Source organism: Strix uralensis, chromosome 13, assembly GCF_047716275.1.
Source record: "Strix uralensis isolate ZFMK-TIS-50842 chromosome 13, bStrUra1, whole genome shotgun sequence".
In the NCBI taxonomy this organism is placed as follows: domain Eukaryota; kingdom Metazoa; phylum Chordata; class Aves; order Strigiformes; family Strigidae; genus Strix; species Strix uralensis.
Genome location: NC_133984.1, coordinates 14,319,367 through 14,338,303, shown reverse-complemented (window position 1 = coordinate 14,338,303; position 18,937 = coordinate 14,319,367). Strand labels below are relative to the sequence as shown.

At 47.2% G+C, this 18,937-nt stretch overlaps 2 protein-coding genes across 3 annotated transcripts in view; one reads left to right on the top strand and one right to left on the bottom strand.

Annotated features, from left to right (window-relative positions):
* Positions 1 to 6,555, top strand: part of LOC141949090 (ligand of Numb protein X 2-like) — a 31,330-nt gene extending 24,775 nt beyond the window's left edge. Inside the window, exons 9-11 of one of the 2 annotated variants that reach the window (XM_074882306.1) lie at positions 1,321 to 1,479; positions 2,692 to 2,857; positions 5,549 to 6,555. In XM_074882306.1, the coding sequence (XP_074738407.1) occupies positions 1,321 to 1,479; positions 2,692 to 2,827 (295 nt within the window). In that variant the 3' untranslated portion in view covers positions 2,828 to 2,857; positions 5,549 to 6,555. Of the gene's footprint in view, positions 1 to 1,320; positions 1,480 to 2,691 lie in introns of both variants that reach the window. The other variant, XM_074882304.1, reaches the window with a different exon arrangement.
* A 1,272-nt stretch (positions 6,556 to 7,827) lies between these two features.
* The window catches only part of LOC141949091 (uncharacterized), a 29,419-nt gene continuing 18,309 nt past the window's right edge, over positions 7,828 to 18,937 (bottom strand). Inside the window, exons 12-16 of the mRNA XM_074882307.1 lie at positions 17,765 to 17,822; positions 16,082 to 16,137; positions 14,515 to 14,713; positions 12,944 to 13,102; positions 7,828 to 9,146 (exon numbers count right to left, since the gene is read on the bottom strand). Coding sequence (XP_074738408.1) covers positions 9,014 to 9,146; positions 12,944 to 13,102; positions 14,515 to 14,713; positions 16,082 to 16,137; positions 17,765 to 17,822 — 605 coding nt within the window. The 3' untranslated portion in view covers positions 7,828 to 9,013. The remainder of the gene's footprint in view (positions 9,147 to 12,943; positions 13,103 to 14,514; positions 14,714 to 16,081; positions 16,138 to 17,764; positions 17,823 to 18,937) is intronic.

Below are 18,937 nucleotides of genomic sequence, written 5' to 3'. Positions count from 1 at the left end.
CACATCTTCCTAAAAACCCTTTCTCATATGGAAAACTGATTTCTAGCAATCAGCCTTTTCCAAGTCTTGGACAATGTGTCTAATATTTTTATTTATGTTCTATGCTGGCACAGTGCCTACCACTCTTGCTCTCTGGGCTACTTACTTGCACTAGCTGCCACTTCTCATAGCCGTGTTTCTACACTTGTGTGGTAGGTACCAGCAGAAGAAAACCATGGAGGCATCAGTAGGCTAGAGCTGGATCTTCCAGCATTTATGTGTGAAGAACTCGTACAAAAGTAAATTACAGTTTTAAAGTAGATAATTGGATATTTCTCCCAGTGAGAAGTTAATGGAGAAGGCTTTTGAAATCTGAAACTCATCTGCAAACTGCTCAAGCAAAGCCCTTGAGGCAAAAACGTTTATTAGGAAAAGTTTAGCTGCTGGAATACCTCAGTGGGGTGATCAGCAGCAGTTTCACACAGTGTAGCTCTGGCAGTGCCTTGGTGCCAGAATGTAACCTGACTGTGAGCCAGCGCACACGGCTGCTTGCCTGCGCTCCTGCCACACCTTCTGAGACGCCTCGCAAAGGCTTTGCGTGTCTTTGTGCTGCAAACTCAAGGAGCAAGTGCTGTTAGCACTTACAGATCACTCCCTCCAAGGCAGCCCTAGCACTGCAGCATACCCCAGCCTTACCGATGTGTACCTCATGGCTGCCATTCAGAAACAGTGACCCGTGATCTCCCTCTGAGGAGTCCAGTATCTTAACTGTACACAGCAATCCTGGGCACAGGTCCTGCAGCGCAGACCTGTCATACTCTGATGTGGTGGTTAGTGGAAGAAAGGCTGCCATACCTCCTATGTTTGCTTTCCATCAGTGATACAGAGCTGCTGAATGCCTTCATTGTACCAAACATGTAGTATACAGATGGAATAAAAAGAGCTGGAATCTCATTAATTGCATGGGTGTAACTGCTGTTCACGATTAATCTGGTTTTGTCACTTAGTACTGTGCCTGTTCATGAGTAGAATTCATGAAGTTATTCATGAATCTTTCAGGTCACAAACCCCTTTAGAGAATGATAATTTTCTGTTAACTCTGAAACTAGCACTGACAATACTAAGGAAAGATTTCTAAAGGACTGGCACCTTCAGATTTGAGAATTATCCCTGTAACATGCCCTCCAAAGGCATTACCTCAAATCCTTAGAAAAATAAAATAAATATAAGGCTGTTACATAGCTGTGCTTTCTACAAGGGAAAACAAGTTTCTGGTCAGGCAGTTTTCCTTGAAACACACTCATAAGCTTTCTCTGGTTTTGACTGTCCTTGTCTTCACAGCTACCTTCACTGCTGTCAAGATATCGTCCTCAGTAAAGGTAACCTGGAAAGCTGGGGCTTCAGCATCGTTGGAGGCTTTGAGGAAAGCAAAGGAAACCAGCCATTCTTCATCAAAACCATAGTGCCCGGGACTCCTGCCTTCCGAGACAGGAAACTGAAGTACGTACAAGCTACCCTGCGGGTCTCTGGTGTTTGTATCAGAAACACTATCAATACTTGTGTCAGTGTGCACTGTTTTACTGAGGGGCTGTCTGTCTTTTACCCTTTTAGCTAGCTGAGCTAAAAGTTAATGACTTCTAATTCTTAGACAGTCCTTTGTGCAGTTAATAGTTACCACAGTTGAAACAAACTAAGTCCTATATTAATGAGCGTTTTGGTTTCTCTGTAAAGGTGCAACTAAAAGGAATTAACAGTTCTGTTTTAAAAGGCTGTAAAGGTTTTAATTGAGTAATTGGATAAAAGTAGAAAGAGGATGTTTGAGGTGAATCTTGGAGGTTCCAGAGTATAAAATCTCCTGGATTAGGAAAAGTATCCCAGTGGAAGCAACAGGAGCCCTTCTGTGCTGGAAACTGAAGCAGAGCTTTGCTGCCTTGTTTGTCAGTAATCAGGGCGAGTGGAGGAGTGAGTAGTGGAGCTGGAGGACCCCACAGAACTCTTACGGTGTTCTCTCTGGGAAGCAACAGAGCTGGCTTCTCAGCACACGTGCAGCAGGCTGCAAGTGCAGTACTGTAAAAGAGAGAAGTGAGGCTGCTGTCTTGCCGGGGACATCGTTTTGCTGTAGGGAGCTGAGCTTTGCTCCCTTGAAAATGGTGTGAAAGACCAGAGCTGGGTGAGCCTTGGTGGGAGGACTGGGGTCAGATGGGTTCCTAGGTGAGTGCTAGGACAGCCATGTGCTTCCCACCCAGACACAAGGAAGGGAGCTGGCTGGCTTCAGCACCTCAGCACCACTGCTGTGCCATGGAGCGGGCAGGTCAAGCAGGACTCTCAAACCTCAGTTGTATTGAGCTACAACGTGACAGCTTGCTTCCGCCTCATTGAGCACTTCACCTGAGCAAGTGCTAGTCAAGTAGCTGTAGGAGTGACCTTGGTGACGAGTGTGTTTATCAGCCAGATTTGTTTTCTATTATCTTTTTCCCTCCATTGACTGGCCAGCTGGTCACGCTCTTGGTGACTTTCACTGCTGTGTCAAGTACCAGCAGTGTCCTCCTTTTCCCTTGGGCTCTTTGACTCAAAAGTGAAAATGTTGTTTCAAAAAGGAATTGATGGTCTTGTCTTAGGGTGGGCTAGATGACCTTGGGGGTCCTAGGGTGCACTGTTAATTAATTTATTATTGTTAAGTCCTGACAAGCATGTTTCCTGTCTTCTGATTAGGTGTGGAGATGAAATAGTGGCAGTAAATGGAGTGCCAGCAATAGGAATGAGCAACTCAGAACTAATCCCAATGCTGAAGGAGCAAAGGAACAAAGTCACACTGACTGTGGTGTCCTGGCCGGGAAGCCTCGTGTGAAAGCTCAAACAAAACCCACAACACTTTCAGGTATCGGGTAGCAGCTGGCCGTCACCCAAAGCTAAATGTGTCACAGATAAATCAAGGGAATGCTGAACTCCTGCTCCACACTGTATCACCATGGAAGACTTTTACCCTCCTTTTTGCAGAGAATATTTCTTTACTGTGCTGAGGTTATCAACAAATCTGGTTTTTGGATGCAAAGTAACAGTTAATGCAAACAGTTGTTGTAGCTTCCTGGGCACATTAAAGCGCTGTAGGATTGGTGTTGCAGAGAAAACTCTTTTTCCCAGTGTTTCTCTACAAATTGCCTTTGAGGCGCTTTCCTCCATTTTAGAGCTCTGCTTTCCATTTAAGATTTTGAACAGGTTAAAACAGACATGAGTGTCCGATTTCCCCTGCTAGTTTAAGACAGTCCTGCTGCTGATCTCTGACTGCAGTTCTTGGACACTGAGTCATTTTATACAGGCTTTTAAAAGCCACTAATAAAACTGTAAGGATGGAGACCCAATTATGCAGTTCCTATAGCCCCCAGTCTTGATATTTTCAGGTTCCTGAAACCTAATGAATGTGTTTATTACATGAAAAAAAAATTGTAAGTGTCATAGGTGACAGGTGAATTGCTGCTAGGTTAGCATGGTAGAGCTGTGGTGACCTGTATGAAGGTCCTACCACCAGGCAGCTGTCATGAATCCTGCCAAATATGCCAATTTGTCATGAATCCTGATTTAAGATCCTGCTGACTACACCAGTTTGTCACAAATGGGCAATTCAGACTGCTTAAAGAACCACTGTCAAAGGTATCAGCAAAAGTGGCTTCATTGAAATATGTTGTAAAAGTGCAACTTTAACAAAGTTCAAGGGCAAGGTTCACTCACTGCACAAAGAAAATAATGATTCAAAGTTATCAAGACACAAATCAAATTTACTGTAATACAAAGTTATGTGCAATGTTGGTCGCTTACCAAAGATCTGCTGTTGGTGAAAGGCCCAGCAGCCGTGAGAGGTGTCCCAGCTCTAGGGGAGATCACCGCTGCAGCCAGGCTGCTTACCAGGAAGAGCTCAAAGGCTCTCACATTTATGGAATAATGTGGCTGGCTTGCAGTAAATTACAAGCAATGGAAAAGGTATGCACAGGACTCCTTGTACCCACAACTTTGTTCCTCTGCAGCGTCTACCAGACTACCGCTAGTTTGGGTAAGGAGTTGAGTGCATTCGTCACAGTAGCCAGAGATAAGGAATCTGTTTAATTTTCATCCCCTTCCTCAGCCTGGTTTCCCTGATCTTATGACTTGGCAAAATGGCCAGCTTTTCCCACAGAAGGTAGATGATTAAGTGAACAGGCTTGTTACAAGAAACCTCTGTCCCAGGCTGCTGTCTTATTTTTATCAGTTTCCCAGTGATCAGATGCAGAGTTAAGGCAGGGGGGAGGAGGCTGTCCCTGTACTGTCAGGCAGGTGCGAGGAGCTCCTGCACTTCTGTTCACGTCCCTCTTGCAGCAGGAGCAAACTGTCACTGCACTGGCTCAGGGTAAGCTCAGAGGGTTGTTGGCTGCCTCAGCCACATCGTACCAACCGTAGGAAATAAGCTACCTCCAGAAGGTCAGCACGCCCGGTCTGGCTTCAGTTCAAATCCACTGCATAGTTAAAACTTGGGATAAAACAACTGAAGCCAAGGCAGGTTGGTTGGACTTATGACACCTCATGAAGTTCCTACCTGCAAACAATTCCCCCCTTTTTTAGGAGGCTGTTAATCAGCAGTAGAAATAACAGACCTTTCCCAAACCAGGTCGCACTGATCAAGATCTTTCCTCTCATGCTGTTTCTGCTGTGCCCTTTACAGGGCCAGCTCACACTGTAAGAATCAAAGGAGCTTCTCTCCCCTGTAAAAATGCTACCTAGGATGAATGTTTAATTTGTGTAGGGAACTGCCTGCAGGTAAGTGCCCATCATCATCTTAGGGCTGGCTACTTCATAATTAGCTATTACTGCAGAGCAGAATTGTTCCTTGCTACATGACACAGTTTGCATACAGAGTGACTTCTCTTCCTTTGGCTGTTAGCTTAAGGCAGTATAGAGCAGGGCCTGTTACCAGAGTCTATTACACAGAAATAGTTTACAATTGTCTCAAAAGCTTCCCTGGGTCCCTTTGGTTGGTTGATAAATACCGCTGAGGATTTTGACAGCAGGAACAGTGTGTGGCCAGCTGGGCTCTGGGACCTTTTTTTCCTGTTGTTCCTACTGAATGCTGAGAGCAAAATAATTCAGAAGTCAGAAAGGTGCCTGTGGAGAACTGGTCACTCGATCTCTGTCTGACACAGAGGAACAGAAAAACCTGAAGCAATTTTTGTCTCTTTCCAATCAATGTGCAGAATCTGTGCCTGGTATGGAACAGTAAATATTTATGTAGATAGAGAGAGGGCGATTCCTGCTGAGTAGTACCAAATGTCACTTGTATAAAGTACAGTAGGAAAAAGCCATGCAGCTGGTGGTCAGACAGTTTAAGTGAAGAGGATGCTGCAGAAGGCAGCATGATTTTTACTATTACTCCATCGCGTTTCAAGGTGCCTTCAACTTCACCAAAATGTCCTAGTAATTTATGTATTGTTTCCAAGATCTGCTTGTTAATAGATGTTGAATTTGTTTTGATGCCTTTATAAATTATTGTAATATTACTGAAAAACATGGATTATAGATGGGTTTTTTTAACCTTTCTTTCCAGTGTATCAGCTAACACCCAACACCCCCAGAATAGGTCACCTCAACAACAGACACTTCACCAAGAAACTGACCTTATGAGGCAGGAGACAAGTGTAATTGTCTTCTGCTGTTCCCAGGAAAGGAACTGGACTATCCTGAACTATCCTGCGACTGGGAAAAAAACCTGAACAAAAGTAAATCCCACATACCCTTCCCCTCAGCTGTGCCCCTGGTCCTGCCTGTGAGGCTGGCTGCAGCCCACTAGTGCCTGTGGGGCTCAGAATTGACTGGACTGTAAAGCTAACCCAGGGAATAAATAAAGCTTTATTTAATGAGGCTTAACTCCCTGATTCGGCGTGCCGCACAGCTCAGCAACTACGTGGCAAGGCTGGGGCTGCCGCTCCCAGAGGACCTGCGTGCCCAGGCTGAGGGCTGGCTTAGCTTTTGGTGTGATTGCTGCTGCCACAGCACAAAACAGCCCTGAGGGGAAGGGCAGCCTCCGAGGGTCTGGCGGAAAGACATCATTGCCATTAACTATATGCTGCACCACTGTAATGGAGTGAGCTTCTCTCCTCCTTCACACTGTGCCTGTTTCATACTGTCGGGAGCTGCAGGACCTGGCCCAGGTTCCCCAAGCATGGTTCCCTTACACCATCTCTCCACACAAAGCTGGCTGGCACTTGTGTAATAAGGTTTGTGCAAGTGTTTCTCGCTGGTCGTGAAGTTCACCCTCTCAGCAATACTCAGCACCTGGGGCATTCTGCACTCAGTAACACACAGGCCCATCTCTCATCTCCAGCTTCGGTCCGGAACAAGTCCCGATGCCACCAGCCCAAGGACTGGCCTCTTTTCTGAGAGCTGTTGGAGTTACCATTCTGTATCTCCAGGGAACACGACCATGAAACCTGCAGTAGTTACCTGATGCAAGTAAAGGTTACTTCCAAAGCCCCAACTTTAGACTTCCCTAATACATTAAAGGCAAACATTTCACCTCTATTTATTTCATAAAAATAAAACCATTTCAAACTATTTTCCTTAAATTCACAGCTGCTTCTGGCAACATAAGCCTGCTAACATCAGTGAAGGACTTGGGTCCATCTGTAAAAACATTCAAAAAACACAAGAGGAAGTTGCAGTACTGCCTTGTCAGTACAAGATGCTCCATCCCCTCTCCCACACCACCATCAGTAAGTCCAGGTGCAGAGGGCTGTGGACTAGATGTGATCACCATTAATTACACCTATTTACAGGTTGAGTAGCTACTATCATCTTCATAAACAGAGCAAGAGACTGGAGGAGTGAATGTAGAACAGCTCTATCCACCCATGGATAGGCACCACGTACACCTTAGCATGCAAAAATGGAAGAAATATGAACTGGGGGCCAAACCTGAGACCTAGCTTAGCGTAAAACTCTATTGCCAGCATTTCCCCCTGATTCAAGAGAGGCAAAAACCAGCTCAGACTGGTCTGGGGGTACTGCCTGGCCCTCCCCTTGGTGCCAGCTGCCCTAGCAATTTCAGAGTTCATGTTCTAGGAAAAAAAAAAAAAAAAAAAAATCAGATTTCAGAATTACAGAATACAGGCTCTTCGTGGAGGCACAGGGAAGATGCTTGGCCCCTCTCCCACCTGACACTCCCACGTGCACTGGATGTGGAGGGCAGGCACACCTGTCGCTGCACTGCAGACAGGGCACCCGTACCAAGCACTCCTGGATCCTTCTCACCAGTTCCGTTTTGATTTCTCCTCCGCCCACACCATGCCACAACTGGATAAAAGCAAGTTCACCCGAAGTTCCTGAAAGCCATCAGGTAATCACGGCTGAAACCCACCACCCTGACCCCACCCAGGAGCCAGGGCTGCTGCAGCTCACCTCTCGGCGAGGCACCGCTGCCCTCGGCTGGCACCCAAAGAGGTGACCACCGAGAGGTGCCCTGTTCCTAAATGCTGTGTCCTACCAGAGCTCTGACAGGGCTGCAGAGGGAGGAACACTTGGAAGCCTGATCCAGGCCCTGCCCTTGAACTCTGGTTCAGTGCACACACCTCCCCCCTGCACACACATTTCCCATGATCTCAAAACATGTTTAAAAAGCTACATTAAAAACAAAAAACAAACAAAACCCCTCACTTTTTTCTTCTCCCCACAGGATTTGCAGTTAATGACTCATCAAATGCACTGTTATAGCATATAAACTATTATCATAGTGCTACACTGGCTCAAGGCTCCAAGGCTGTAAGCTTCACATGACATTCAGACTTGCACGATTACAATACAAAAAAAAAAGAACATTTCAGAACCATATTATTTTAGGGCAAAGATTTAAGACAGTTTTAAATAACAAGTCAAAGTAGTGGAAAATACTTAAAAATGAGACTTGTGGACTTACATGAACAGAAGTGCAGTATCCTAAGTACTAGACATACCAAACCCCCTCAAAATTAGTTCCCCTGTTCTTCCCACCCAGAACCATCTCTGTTGCCACCCTCCGCAACCAATACTAAGTCCAAACAAACTTTGGAATTTGACTGAATTTATTTTGAGCTCTAGGGGGAAGGAATGCGTTGCACAGGAGTGTTGAGATAACCAAATAGAAATAAGCCAACCCCATGAGGGCAAACTGCTAGATGGGACTTCACGTTCTCTACTGAGCTAAATTATTCAGGTCAAGTCTTAGTTTAAAAAAAAAAAAAAAGTTAGTCAAAACTAATTAAAGAGAAATGCATGCTCTTGCTATGGGTCTTTCGTTGATTTCCCACTTAGAGGTGTAATATATGACAGAACTATTTTTGCAATGGATAAAAAAAAAAGCTAGGTTTGAAGTCTTTGCACACCCTGTGTACACACACACAACGCTTCTCAAAGCTGTCAGACCAAAGCAGGATCTTGTGACCCACCAGTAAAAGCAGTTCTTCCTCACATGCTGCCCGGCTGGCCACAGAGAAATCGGAAGATATTTTTGTAGCTATAAAGAAATTTATTTGGGGATGAGACTTTTCACTACTAGAAGCCAGACTCTAAGCTGGCTCTCAGGGTCTAAATCACACTTTTCTTTGGACAATAAATTTCAAGTCGCACTTACTGTCCTAGTTTTCAAAAAGGAATGATGATGACAAAAAATAAAACAAAAACTATTACCTAAATGCGTTAGTTTCAGCTGAAGCCATCTTCCATCAGAAACCATAGGATCTGATACAACAAAGTTCTCCCTAGGGATGTTTATGAGTAGAGTAGCTCAGTGCTTTGTATACTAGTACTGCTGTATTTTGTCTTGTATCAAAAAAAAAGAAGTTTTAACCGCATGTGCAGCCTCAGCTCTCAAACCACTGCAACATGCTTCACTGCTCACCCAGAGTCAGCCTCTCTTCCCTTGGGAAAAAATAAAAATTTAAAAAAAAAAAAATCATCAAACCCCCAAACCAAAACATCACCAATGCCACGCTGGTTCAAAAGGAGCGAGTTCCTCCTGAGGGCTGACGGTGGGCCTGCGTCACTCCTTGGCATCCTGCTCCTCTCCCTCCTGGGCGCCATCTTCACTGGCCTCCTTCTCCTCTTTGCTACGCTTGTTCTTTTTGTGCTTGTGACGCCGATGACTCTCCCCCTCCTCACTCTCATGTTGCTTGCTGTGGTGGGGAAGAAAGGGGAGAAGAAATTACATCAGAGCCTGCATCAGCACAGCTCCACCACAGAAGAGACCCAAACGCAGCACGCGCAGGGACAGGGCGCTTTGATCTCGAATAAACAGGAGACAGATCACAAGTGCTGAGGGCATCACGGTGCCACTGAAAGGCTTCTTCGTGTTTATTTGGGACGATCTGATATCACATGTGGCTGAACCGAGGGCAGGTTACGCAAACTGCTGGAGATGGTGCTTTACACCACACGCTGCATCAGCACACGGTCTAGGCAGGCAGCACAGTATAGAATCAGAGAGTCACAGAAGGGTTTGGGCTGGAAGGGACCTTAAGATCACCTAGTTCCACTCCCCTGCCATGGGCAGGGACACCTTCCACCAGACCAGGTTGCTCAAAGCCCCGTCCAACCTGGCCTTGAACACTGCCAGGGAGGGGGCAGCCACAGCTTCTCTGGGCAACCTGTGCCAGTGTCTCAGCACCCTCACAGGGAAGAATTTCTTCTTTACATCTAATCTAAATCTGCCCTCTGTCAGTTTAAAACCGTTACCCCTCATCCTACCCCCCCCCCCCCCCCGATCAAGAGTCCCTCCCCACCTTTCCTGTAGCCCCTTTAAGCACTGGGAGGCCACTCTAAGGTCTCCCCGGAGCCTTCTCTTCTCCAGGCTGAGCACCCCCAACTCTCTCAGCCTGTCCTCACAGGGGACATGCTCCAGCCCCCTGAGCATCTTCGTGGCCTCCTCTGGACCCACTTGACCAGGTCCATGTCCTTTTTATGTTGGGGGCCCCAGAGCTGGACACAGAACTGCAGGTGAGGTCTCACAAAAGCGGAGTAGAGGGGGAGAATCCCCTCCTCAACCTGCTGGTCACACTTCTCTTATGCAGCCCAGGACATGGTTGGCTTTCTGGGCTGCAAGTGCACATTGCCAGGTTATGCTGAGCTTCTCGTCAACAAACACCCCCAAGTCCTTCTCCGCAGGGCTGCTCTCAATCCACTCCTCTCCCAGCCTGGATTTGTGCTTGGGATTGCCCTGACCCATGGGCAGGACCTTGCCCTTGGCCTTGTTGAACTTCATGAGGTTCACACGGGCCCCCCTCTCCAGCTTGTCCAGGTCCCTCTGGATGGCACATCCCTTCCCTCCAGCGTGTGACCGCACCACACAGCTTGGTGTTGTCAGTGAACTTGCTGAGGGTGCCTCAATCCCACTGTCCATGTCAGGGACAAAGATGTTGTACAGCACTGGTCCTAACACCAACCCCTGCAGGAACACCACACGTCACTGCTCTCCACTTGGACATCGAGCCATAGTGGACAGACTGCTGTCAGAGTAATTTTTGGCTAGTTTTTATAAGCAGTATGTCTGTGTCCTTCCTACTCCTAAGGGAGCTGTAACAATTTTGACACATCTCAAGCTTCAGTGTGAAGCACTGAGGCTGCCGAGAGAAAGAACAGTCCTAAATCTGAGAGGAGTTTGAAACTTTCACTCCTCTGAACATCCTGGGGAAATCCCTGGACTAGAGGCAAGAAAGGGATCGGTGTAGCTAGAGAAACATGCATTTCCTAATGGGAGACAGGATCCTGATTCTACTTCTGCTTACACATAAATGACCTGGCACTAGCTTTGTGCTTTAAAACTCTTCTATCTCCCAACCAGAACTTTTTTCCAGATGCAGCTGGATAGCTGTGGATGTTCATACAGGTTGTCTGTGATGTGGGAGAAATCCCAGCCAGAAGTAACTCTGACTAGGTTGTGTGTGGCTCCAAGCCCAGTGCCACTGACCACAGCCAGCTGCACCGCGTGCCTGACAACCCCCACGTCCCGAGATCAGCCTCTGTCTCCATCAGGGAAAGTGGGAGCTCTGGTTTTGCCCACTCTGATTCTTGGCCCTTCCTGGGAGGAGAGTTTCTGCTGCTTCTCAAATATGCAATTATTTCTCCTCACAGGTTGAAAACCAAGTGAGCTCTCTAGAGCTGATCTTGGTGTGAAGGTGGCAGAATTAAAACAGAGCACAGAGTACAGGAAAAAGCAGATAAATTTATCACAGGAAGATGTATGGCTACACAGTACAGACACACAGCTTGAGTGGGGACGGTCAGGTGTAGAGACAAATTCTTACCATGGTTGGAATACCAGTCTAGCAGCAGAGACACCTAACTGGCTGAACCACTGAAGCCCTGGCTGAAAAGCTCCTGGCTTCGAGTAATTTTCTGACTTGTTTAATAAATGGTTTCACAGTCATTAAAATGGGAAAAAAAAAAGAAAGAAAAAAAAAAGGCTGCTGCCTCTCCCCAACACATCTTCAGCCACCTTGTGGACAGCAACATGGCAGTGGCTTATGCTTGAACAATGTGACTGTCCTTTAATATTTAAACAAGCATCAGCAATTTCCTTCAGACTGGTCAATTTTCAGTAAACTGGAAACTACAACAAAACCCCTTCCTCTTCCTGCAAATGCCTTAAACAGGCTCAAATCTCAAAGTGCCTCAAGCAGGGACTCTGATATGCACTCAAAGTGCCCTTAAATAAAAAATATTCCTCCTTAGGTAACGAACACTTCCCATCCTACCACTTTGAGCAAGACAGAAAGCATCTGTGTGTGGTTTAAGAAGCAGAAGACAGTCACCTCATTCCCAGCTTGTGCCGCAGCCCCGTTCTGTAAATCGAGATCTCAAGTAGATTCTGACACTGCTGTGGTGAATTCCATCCTGTTCAGGCAGTCAGGTATCTAACACTAGATTTCAATTCTGAGTAGAGGAAGCTGAGAAATAACCCTTAAAGCTCTTGGCTCATTAGTGTGGTATCAGCTCAGCTTCAATTTGCTTTGTATCCAATTTTGATTATGGTCCTGGCCTTTCTTCCCATCACTATGTTTCCAACCGTTCAGCAGTCAGTCCTTCCTTGAAAACTTATTCATTTCCTTAAGGATAAGAACAGCCTTTTGCCTCCAGTCACTATGTAGGAGTTTTTCTGATACAAATTTCAAAATAAGGATAATTACCTACAGAGCTGACATTAATTTAATCTAAAAGAAGGAAGTTGAAGCACAAAAAAAAAAAAGAGCAAGTCTGCTCAAGTCATTACCAGGATGTGAACTGACACACCAACAGAGCATTGCCTCACACCAGAGACCAGACTTTGCTAGAAGAATGCTCTCACAGAAAGATCATCTGTAGCAAATACATTTTCTCCAGAAAAGCTGGGATTTTAAGACATCCTGCTCTGCTCCAAAAGTGTTTCACCTTTGTCCAGATCATCACTGACCTCACTATCAGAAGCACGGGGCGCAGAGCTCTGACCATGCAGTGCTCAGCCTCCTGCTCCAAGAGAAAATTTCCTATTACAGGCTGAAGCAAGTTCTTCTCTTCTGCACAAGAACACAAACTACTGAAAGCTGATGCTTCCGTTATGGCTTTGCATTTACTTTGTGCGTCCTTTCTAACAGTGGGAGCTATGCTGTTCGGATGTGATGTTTAGCACAGGTTAACCTCTCTTTTGTCAACCAGTGCCACCATTTTGTTGGCAGTGATTCGACATCCTGCCAGCTGCCTTACTGAGAAGGTACAAGCACCAAGGACTCCTCTCCCTGTTACAGACAGCTCTGCCTCCCACCCAGATACTGCCCAAGAGCGCTTCCTCTTGCCTGGACATCATGTCTCAGGATGTTAGCAGGTCACAGGAAGCCAGCATGACCCAGGGTGACAGTTCACTCTGAGAACATCAGACTTCTTGTCTGCAGCTAAGGTGTGTTCCCATCAACAGCCCAGTTCAACCCCAGCCAGTTCTTACCGTCTTGAAGACTTATGCTTGCTGCTCTCCTCTTTGTCTCTGTGCCTGCGCTCTCGGTGACGATCCTCTCGCTCCCTGCTGCGATCTCGACTCCGGCGGTAGTCACGCTCAAAGTCGTAGCTGCGCTCTCGGCTGTAGTAGCGGTATCGTTCATCATCACTTAAGAAGAGAAAGGAGAAGTGAGGCAGAGGAACACACCACTTGTGGACCTGAAAGTCAGGAGCCATGTTTACAGGCCTGTAGAATCCCATCCTCACCAACAAAATCTGTCACCTGTTACTCTACCAACAGGCTGAGGTATTTGTATATTCCCTCTACATCTCATAGTCCCCATACAAATTCTAAAAGCCAAAATCTAGAGGGTTGATAAGTCCCACTGTGGGAAACAATATTCAGACTCTGAGTGAAAGGAGGTCTGAAACATTGTGCTAACACGCACAGAAATAAGCTAGAGAAATAAATGTCCAGTATCAATCACCTGGGAGTGCTCCAAAGGACTCCACTGCGCAGTTACCTGCCCTGCTTTGGCAAACATGATCTTAGAGGTCAGCATGCTCGAAAGCACCCAGAAATGCTAACAATGTGCTCAGGAGTGCTGATCACAGGACTCAGCTGCAGCATGAACCTGCTCAGGAAGCGTGGGAGTCTGAGCTCTTCAAACTGTAGCACATTTGTCTCTGTTCCGTTCTTCCCCCTTCCACCCACAGTGCCCACAAGCTTGTAAGGGGGAAAAAAGAGGAGAGAAGAAAAAAAGGTGTTGCCCTACTTGCTCACCCCCTGGGCCAGGAAGTTCCTGGGCAGACAGCACCCCTCTGCCAGGAATGCACATTCTGATCACGTTCTGAATGACTATTGCTATTTCTGAGCCTGCAGCCTTCAAAACACTGACACTGCCTGTGACAGAACAAAAAAGTGATGGGTGTAGAAAGAGGCTTTGCAGCCTAGCCTTCACTTTAGCTCTCCAGACCAGCAGCGGGAGGCTGAAAGCCTCCTTTCCCAAGTACTCCCAGCACTGCCATTGCCAGAGATCACACACCAGCTCCCACCAAGGTGGGTGGTTGTCTCCAGTGCTGCTCACAGAAACACCTGGTTAAGGATTAACATTTCATGGTTGACTCCTGGTGAACAGCACTCCTTGGCCCTGAAAGCCTCTACAGGAGAGCTGAGCAAAGTAGGGGTGGTTTTTCCTTTTATCTAACAGTTACATTTAGAAAACAAGAAGCAGCAGCTTCTATGGCCAATGTTTCACACTGAGCTGTGAAATACCTAGTAAGGAAAGAGGGGCTATTTCATCTACTGACCTCACATTACAGGTGGGAGAGCAAGCGTAACTGGTTCTGCTGGATTTAAACAAAACACAGACACAGGAAATCAGCCAGTGACATTGGCTCCTAGTTTGTCCTCTAGTTATTGATCCAAAGTATCTCTTACCCAGACATTTCAGAAAATTACAAAACCGGTATAAATCTGTAATCCCATCCCTGGGCCAAACACCTTCTTGTGCTCCAGAGCAAGGCCAGAGCTCCGTACTGGGAAGCTGGGAGCAGAAGCTGCCAAAAACCAGCACTCACTTGTTGTATTCACTAGTGGTCGGAGTGCGGTCTCTGTCTCTCTCCCTCTCCCGTTCCCGCTCACGCTCCCGCTCCCTCTCGCGCCTCGAGCCAGAGTACTCCCAATGGCTGCTGCTGGAACTGCTTGTGCCTTTGTCCACAGTTGTCACCCAGGGCGTGTGGGACGTGGAGATGGGTGGGTAGCTGATGAAACCTGAATCTGTAGTGAGAGAGCAGAATCCTTGTTCATCTGAAGCATTAACAGCAGCCTCTCTGTCTCTCCTTTTCCAAAGACACCCTCGGGAGGTACAGCTGAATCCAAGGAGACAACAATGGCCCAGCTCCTGTCTGGCCTCACTCTCTTTTTACTTTCAGGAGTTTGCCAAGAACACGTGAACACCTTTTCCCCGAGGAAGATGCAAGCAAGACCAGATATTTACAGATGTTGCTGAAAAATCTCCCCAGCCCCTTACACAGCACATTACTGTGAGGACTATGCACTCCCCCAACTCCTGCTCTCTGCAGGACCTGCTACATAGGGCAGGCTACAAGGTCTCCGCTGAAAAAAGTTTCAATCCACCCCTCCCAGACAGCCCGACTTAGAGGGCCAAGGTGCCTTCGATGCTGAGGCACCCTCTCCTGCTGCTGAGCCAGCTGAGCTTAGTTAGCCCTAGGCTCTTGGTCACCCTTACAAGGTCTCACTTGTCACCAGGTACATTCTCACCTAAGGTGGCACCTGGGGAGGACGAGGGGCACCAGCTATTAATGAAGGATGGCACCTGATGAGCCACCAGCACTTCCCCATCCAGACGCTGGCCTGCTGGAGCCTGCTCAGCTGGACCAGCAAGGTCATACCCCAAAGCAGCACCAGCTGCTGAAAAGCTGCACATACAACAGTGCTTGAGGCTCCCGTTTCTTGGGAAGGCCTCGCACTGCCCACTCCTCCAACCACCTCCTGCAGAGGTGACAGCGTGGTGCTGCCTGTGACCTGGCTCAGCACAGCCAGGAGGTGCCACTCCAAGTGCAGGTCACTAAGGAAATGGGAAAGATCATGGACATTGCTGGCAGGGCTGCAACAGGGAAGGAAATCCACGGAAATTCTGGCACTGCCTCTTCCATTACAAAACAAAAGGAGACAGACAGATGCCTGCATGTGCCTGTAGGCAAAGAAGATGATAAAGTGGGGGAGGAGGGCATTAGAGAGCTCAGGGAGGAGATGCAAAGCTGAAGGTGGGGGAAAAGGAAGAGTGTGAGCAAGTGTGTGTGCCAACAAGCACAAGAGCGTGTTGCTGAGGCACGTGGGGAAGCTCCTCTGTTGCTGGGAACCTGCACTGAAAACAGTGATCTGAGACTTAGCACTCAACAACAAAATTGCATTCACCACTGCTGCAAAACATTCAGCTTTCCAAACACCTTATGGTGTAGTCAAACTCAGCAGATGTGTCTAGTAACTGGGATGGTTTGGGGCACAAGCAAGACCCTAAAGTTAAAGCAAGCATGATTTCCATCAGCTTAAGAAAAGCCTAAACTACCAAATACCTGAGAACAGATATAAGCAGTTTGACTGACTGTTATCTTCAGTGCTCACCTGCAGAGTTGTAACCAAATGGAGGAGGCTGTCTGTTATTGTAGCTGGCTGGTTGGCTTTGGAGAGAGAGAAAAGGATGCAAGTTACTAACATCAGTGACCCCTTGCAGGTATGTCTCTGCTGCAAGTTTATCTGATTTTCTTCTGAAGGTCTGTACAACATCCTCATGGGAAACCCATCGTTTCAGTGGATCTCTTTCACTTTGCACTGCAACCTATCAGAAATGCACAAAGGTGCAGCTGCTTTGCCACAGCTTCTGAAACAGCTGTAACTCAAGTGCTTACCCTGCTTTACCCCTCCCTTCTGTAAATCAGGCAGGCTTCCTGGGCAATACCCAGGGCTTACAAAGTACCTGGAGAATCTTTACAGAAAATATCTGGAGTAATGTAACATTCTATCAGCTACTCTGAACTAGACCTAAGCACATGCCTAGATTTTACTGACTTCTTCCTGTGTCATGAATATGACACATCACAATAAACGCACAAAGGATTCATAGAATGGTTTGGGGTGGAAATGACCTTAAAGATCACCTAGTTCCACCCCCCCTGCCATGGGCAGGGACACCTTCCACTAGACCAGGTTGTTCAAAGCCCCATCCAACCTGGCCTTGAACACTGCCAGGGAGGGGGCAGCCACAGCTTCTCTGGGCAACCTGTGCCAGTGTCTCACCACCCTCACAGGAAAGAATATCTTCTTTACGTCTAATCTAAATCTGCCCTCTGTCAGTGTAAAACCATTACCTCTCATCCTATCCCTACCCACCCCCACCCTGCCCGCCCCCCCCCCCCCCCCCCCCCCCCCCCCCAATAAAGAGTCCCTCCCCGCTTTCCTGCCTTTCCTGTAGCCCCTTTAAGCACTGGGAGGCTGCTCTTCTCCAGGCTGAACACCCCCCAACTCTCTCAGCCTGTCCTCACAGAGGAGGTGCTCCAGCCCCCTGATCATCTTTGTGGTATCCTCTGGCCCCACTCGAGCAGGTCCATGTCCTTCTGATGTTGGTGCCCCCAGAGCTGGACACAGCACTGCACGGGGGGTCTCACGAGAGCAGAGTAGAGGTGGAGAATCCCCTCCCTCGACCTGCTGGCCACACTTCTCTTGATGCAGCCCAGGACACGGTTGGCTTTCTGGGCTGTGAGCGCACATTGCTGGCTCACAGTCAGTTTTCCATACACCAATACCCCCAAGTCCTTCTCCGCAGGGCTGCTCTCAATCCACTCCTTGCCCAGCCTGTACTTGCGCTTGGGATTGCCCCGACCCATGTGCAGGACCTTGCCCTTGGCCTTGTTGAACTTCATGAGGTTCGCATGGGCCCCCTTCTCCAGCCTGTCCAGGTCCCTCTGGATGACACATCCCTTCCCTCCAGCGTGTGACCGCACCACACAGCTTGGTGTTGTCAGTGAACTTGCTGAGGGTGCACTCAAATCCACTGTCCATGTCACCAAGAATGATGCTAAACAGCACCAATCCCCACACCAACCCCTGAGGAACGGCATTTGGACATCGAGCTGTTGATCGCAACTCTCTGAGTGCGACCATCCAGCCATTCCCTACAGACTCTGCTCTCACCCCTCACCCTGATCCAAGACTAGCCTAAGAACTACTGCCATTAATTTTAGAGCTATTCTCCTCCCCGCGTCCCTATGGAGGAGCTGTACCGATGGCTCAGCCCAGGTGTGGTCTTACCCATCCAAGGTTGGAATGAGAAGAGCTGGTGGTGGTGCCAGAGGAGGCGGGAACAACCCTAGAGACAGAAGCGCAAGTCATCACAAAGATCTCACAGCTTGCCATGAGGGAACAAGACTTCATTGCTGTTTACAGTTAAACGCACTTGAAGCATCTTTTTAATCCAAACAAGGCCCTCTTTGAAATGGAATAATTTTCCTTCAGGGTTGTATCTCCTACCAAAGTCCTACAGCAGTGTTAGTTCTGTAGGGGTATGGAAAGAAAAATAAAGGAAGAACTACCTTCTATTTTGGCTTATTCATTTTAAATGCAAGGTTTATTAAGTAGTAAACATTAACCCTTACCATTACGTGGAAGACAAAAAAAGCCTGGTTCTTGGGACGCAGACATGTTGCAACTACAGCAAAGGTTTTATTGCTTCATTGATTAAAATGCGTAACTTTGTCTGTTACAAAGTACGTAACATAGAATTTACCTGGTTTTGTTTGTTTTTGAAGAAAGCCAATTTTCTGAGCACATATACATGTAAAAATCATGAAAAGACATAGCACCAATGATGCAGAGAGTTGTCTGAAAGGTCTAACACTTTAAAATGGGCCCAATGTCAAACACATTTAGAGTTGTTATACAAAATCACAAGGCAGTATCTTCAAGAAAGCAGAATTAAGCACAAGTTTATGAAGGCCACTTCTAGAAGTGACATAAGCTTGTAAGCCAAAGTCCTCAATCTTGACCAATTTGAAAGCGAGAGGGACGTGCTGAGTGCTCCTAAGGGAACTTCTTAAACTTGTCTCCACAACTACAAGAAACTATTATTTCTATAGGCAGTTACTAATGCCAACAAGAACAGACTAACCACCCATTGGCTTGACTTTGCATAAAAACTCCTCTGTTTATTATTAAACAAAAAAAGGAGCAAACTGTACTCATACAAAGGCTCGGAGTCATCTGACTAACTGCAGTCATTTACATTGAAGCTAGCAGCTCCAGGTTCCTTTTCAAGTCAATGGAGACTGAGCCAGCATAGTCAATGAAACCGTGGGACAATTCATCACCTCTTATTGTGAACACCTAAAATGGGTCAGGAGAACCTCTCCCTAGAAGCGCCTCCCTGTAAGAAGAGGTAGCCTGAAGTCTCCAGCTCACCTAGTGGAGATCTATGCTGCAAACAAG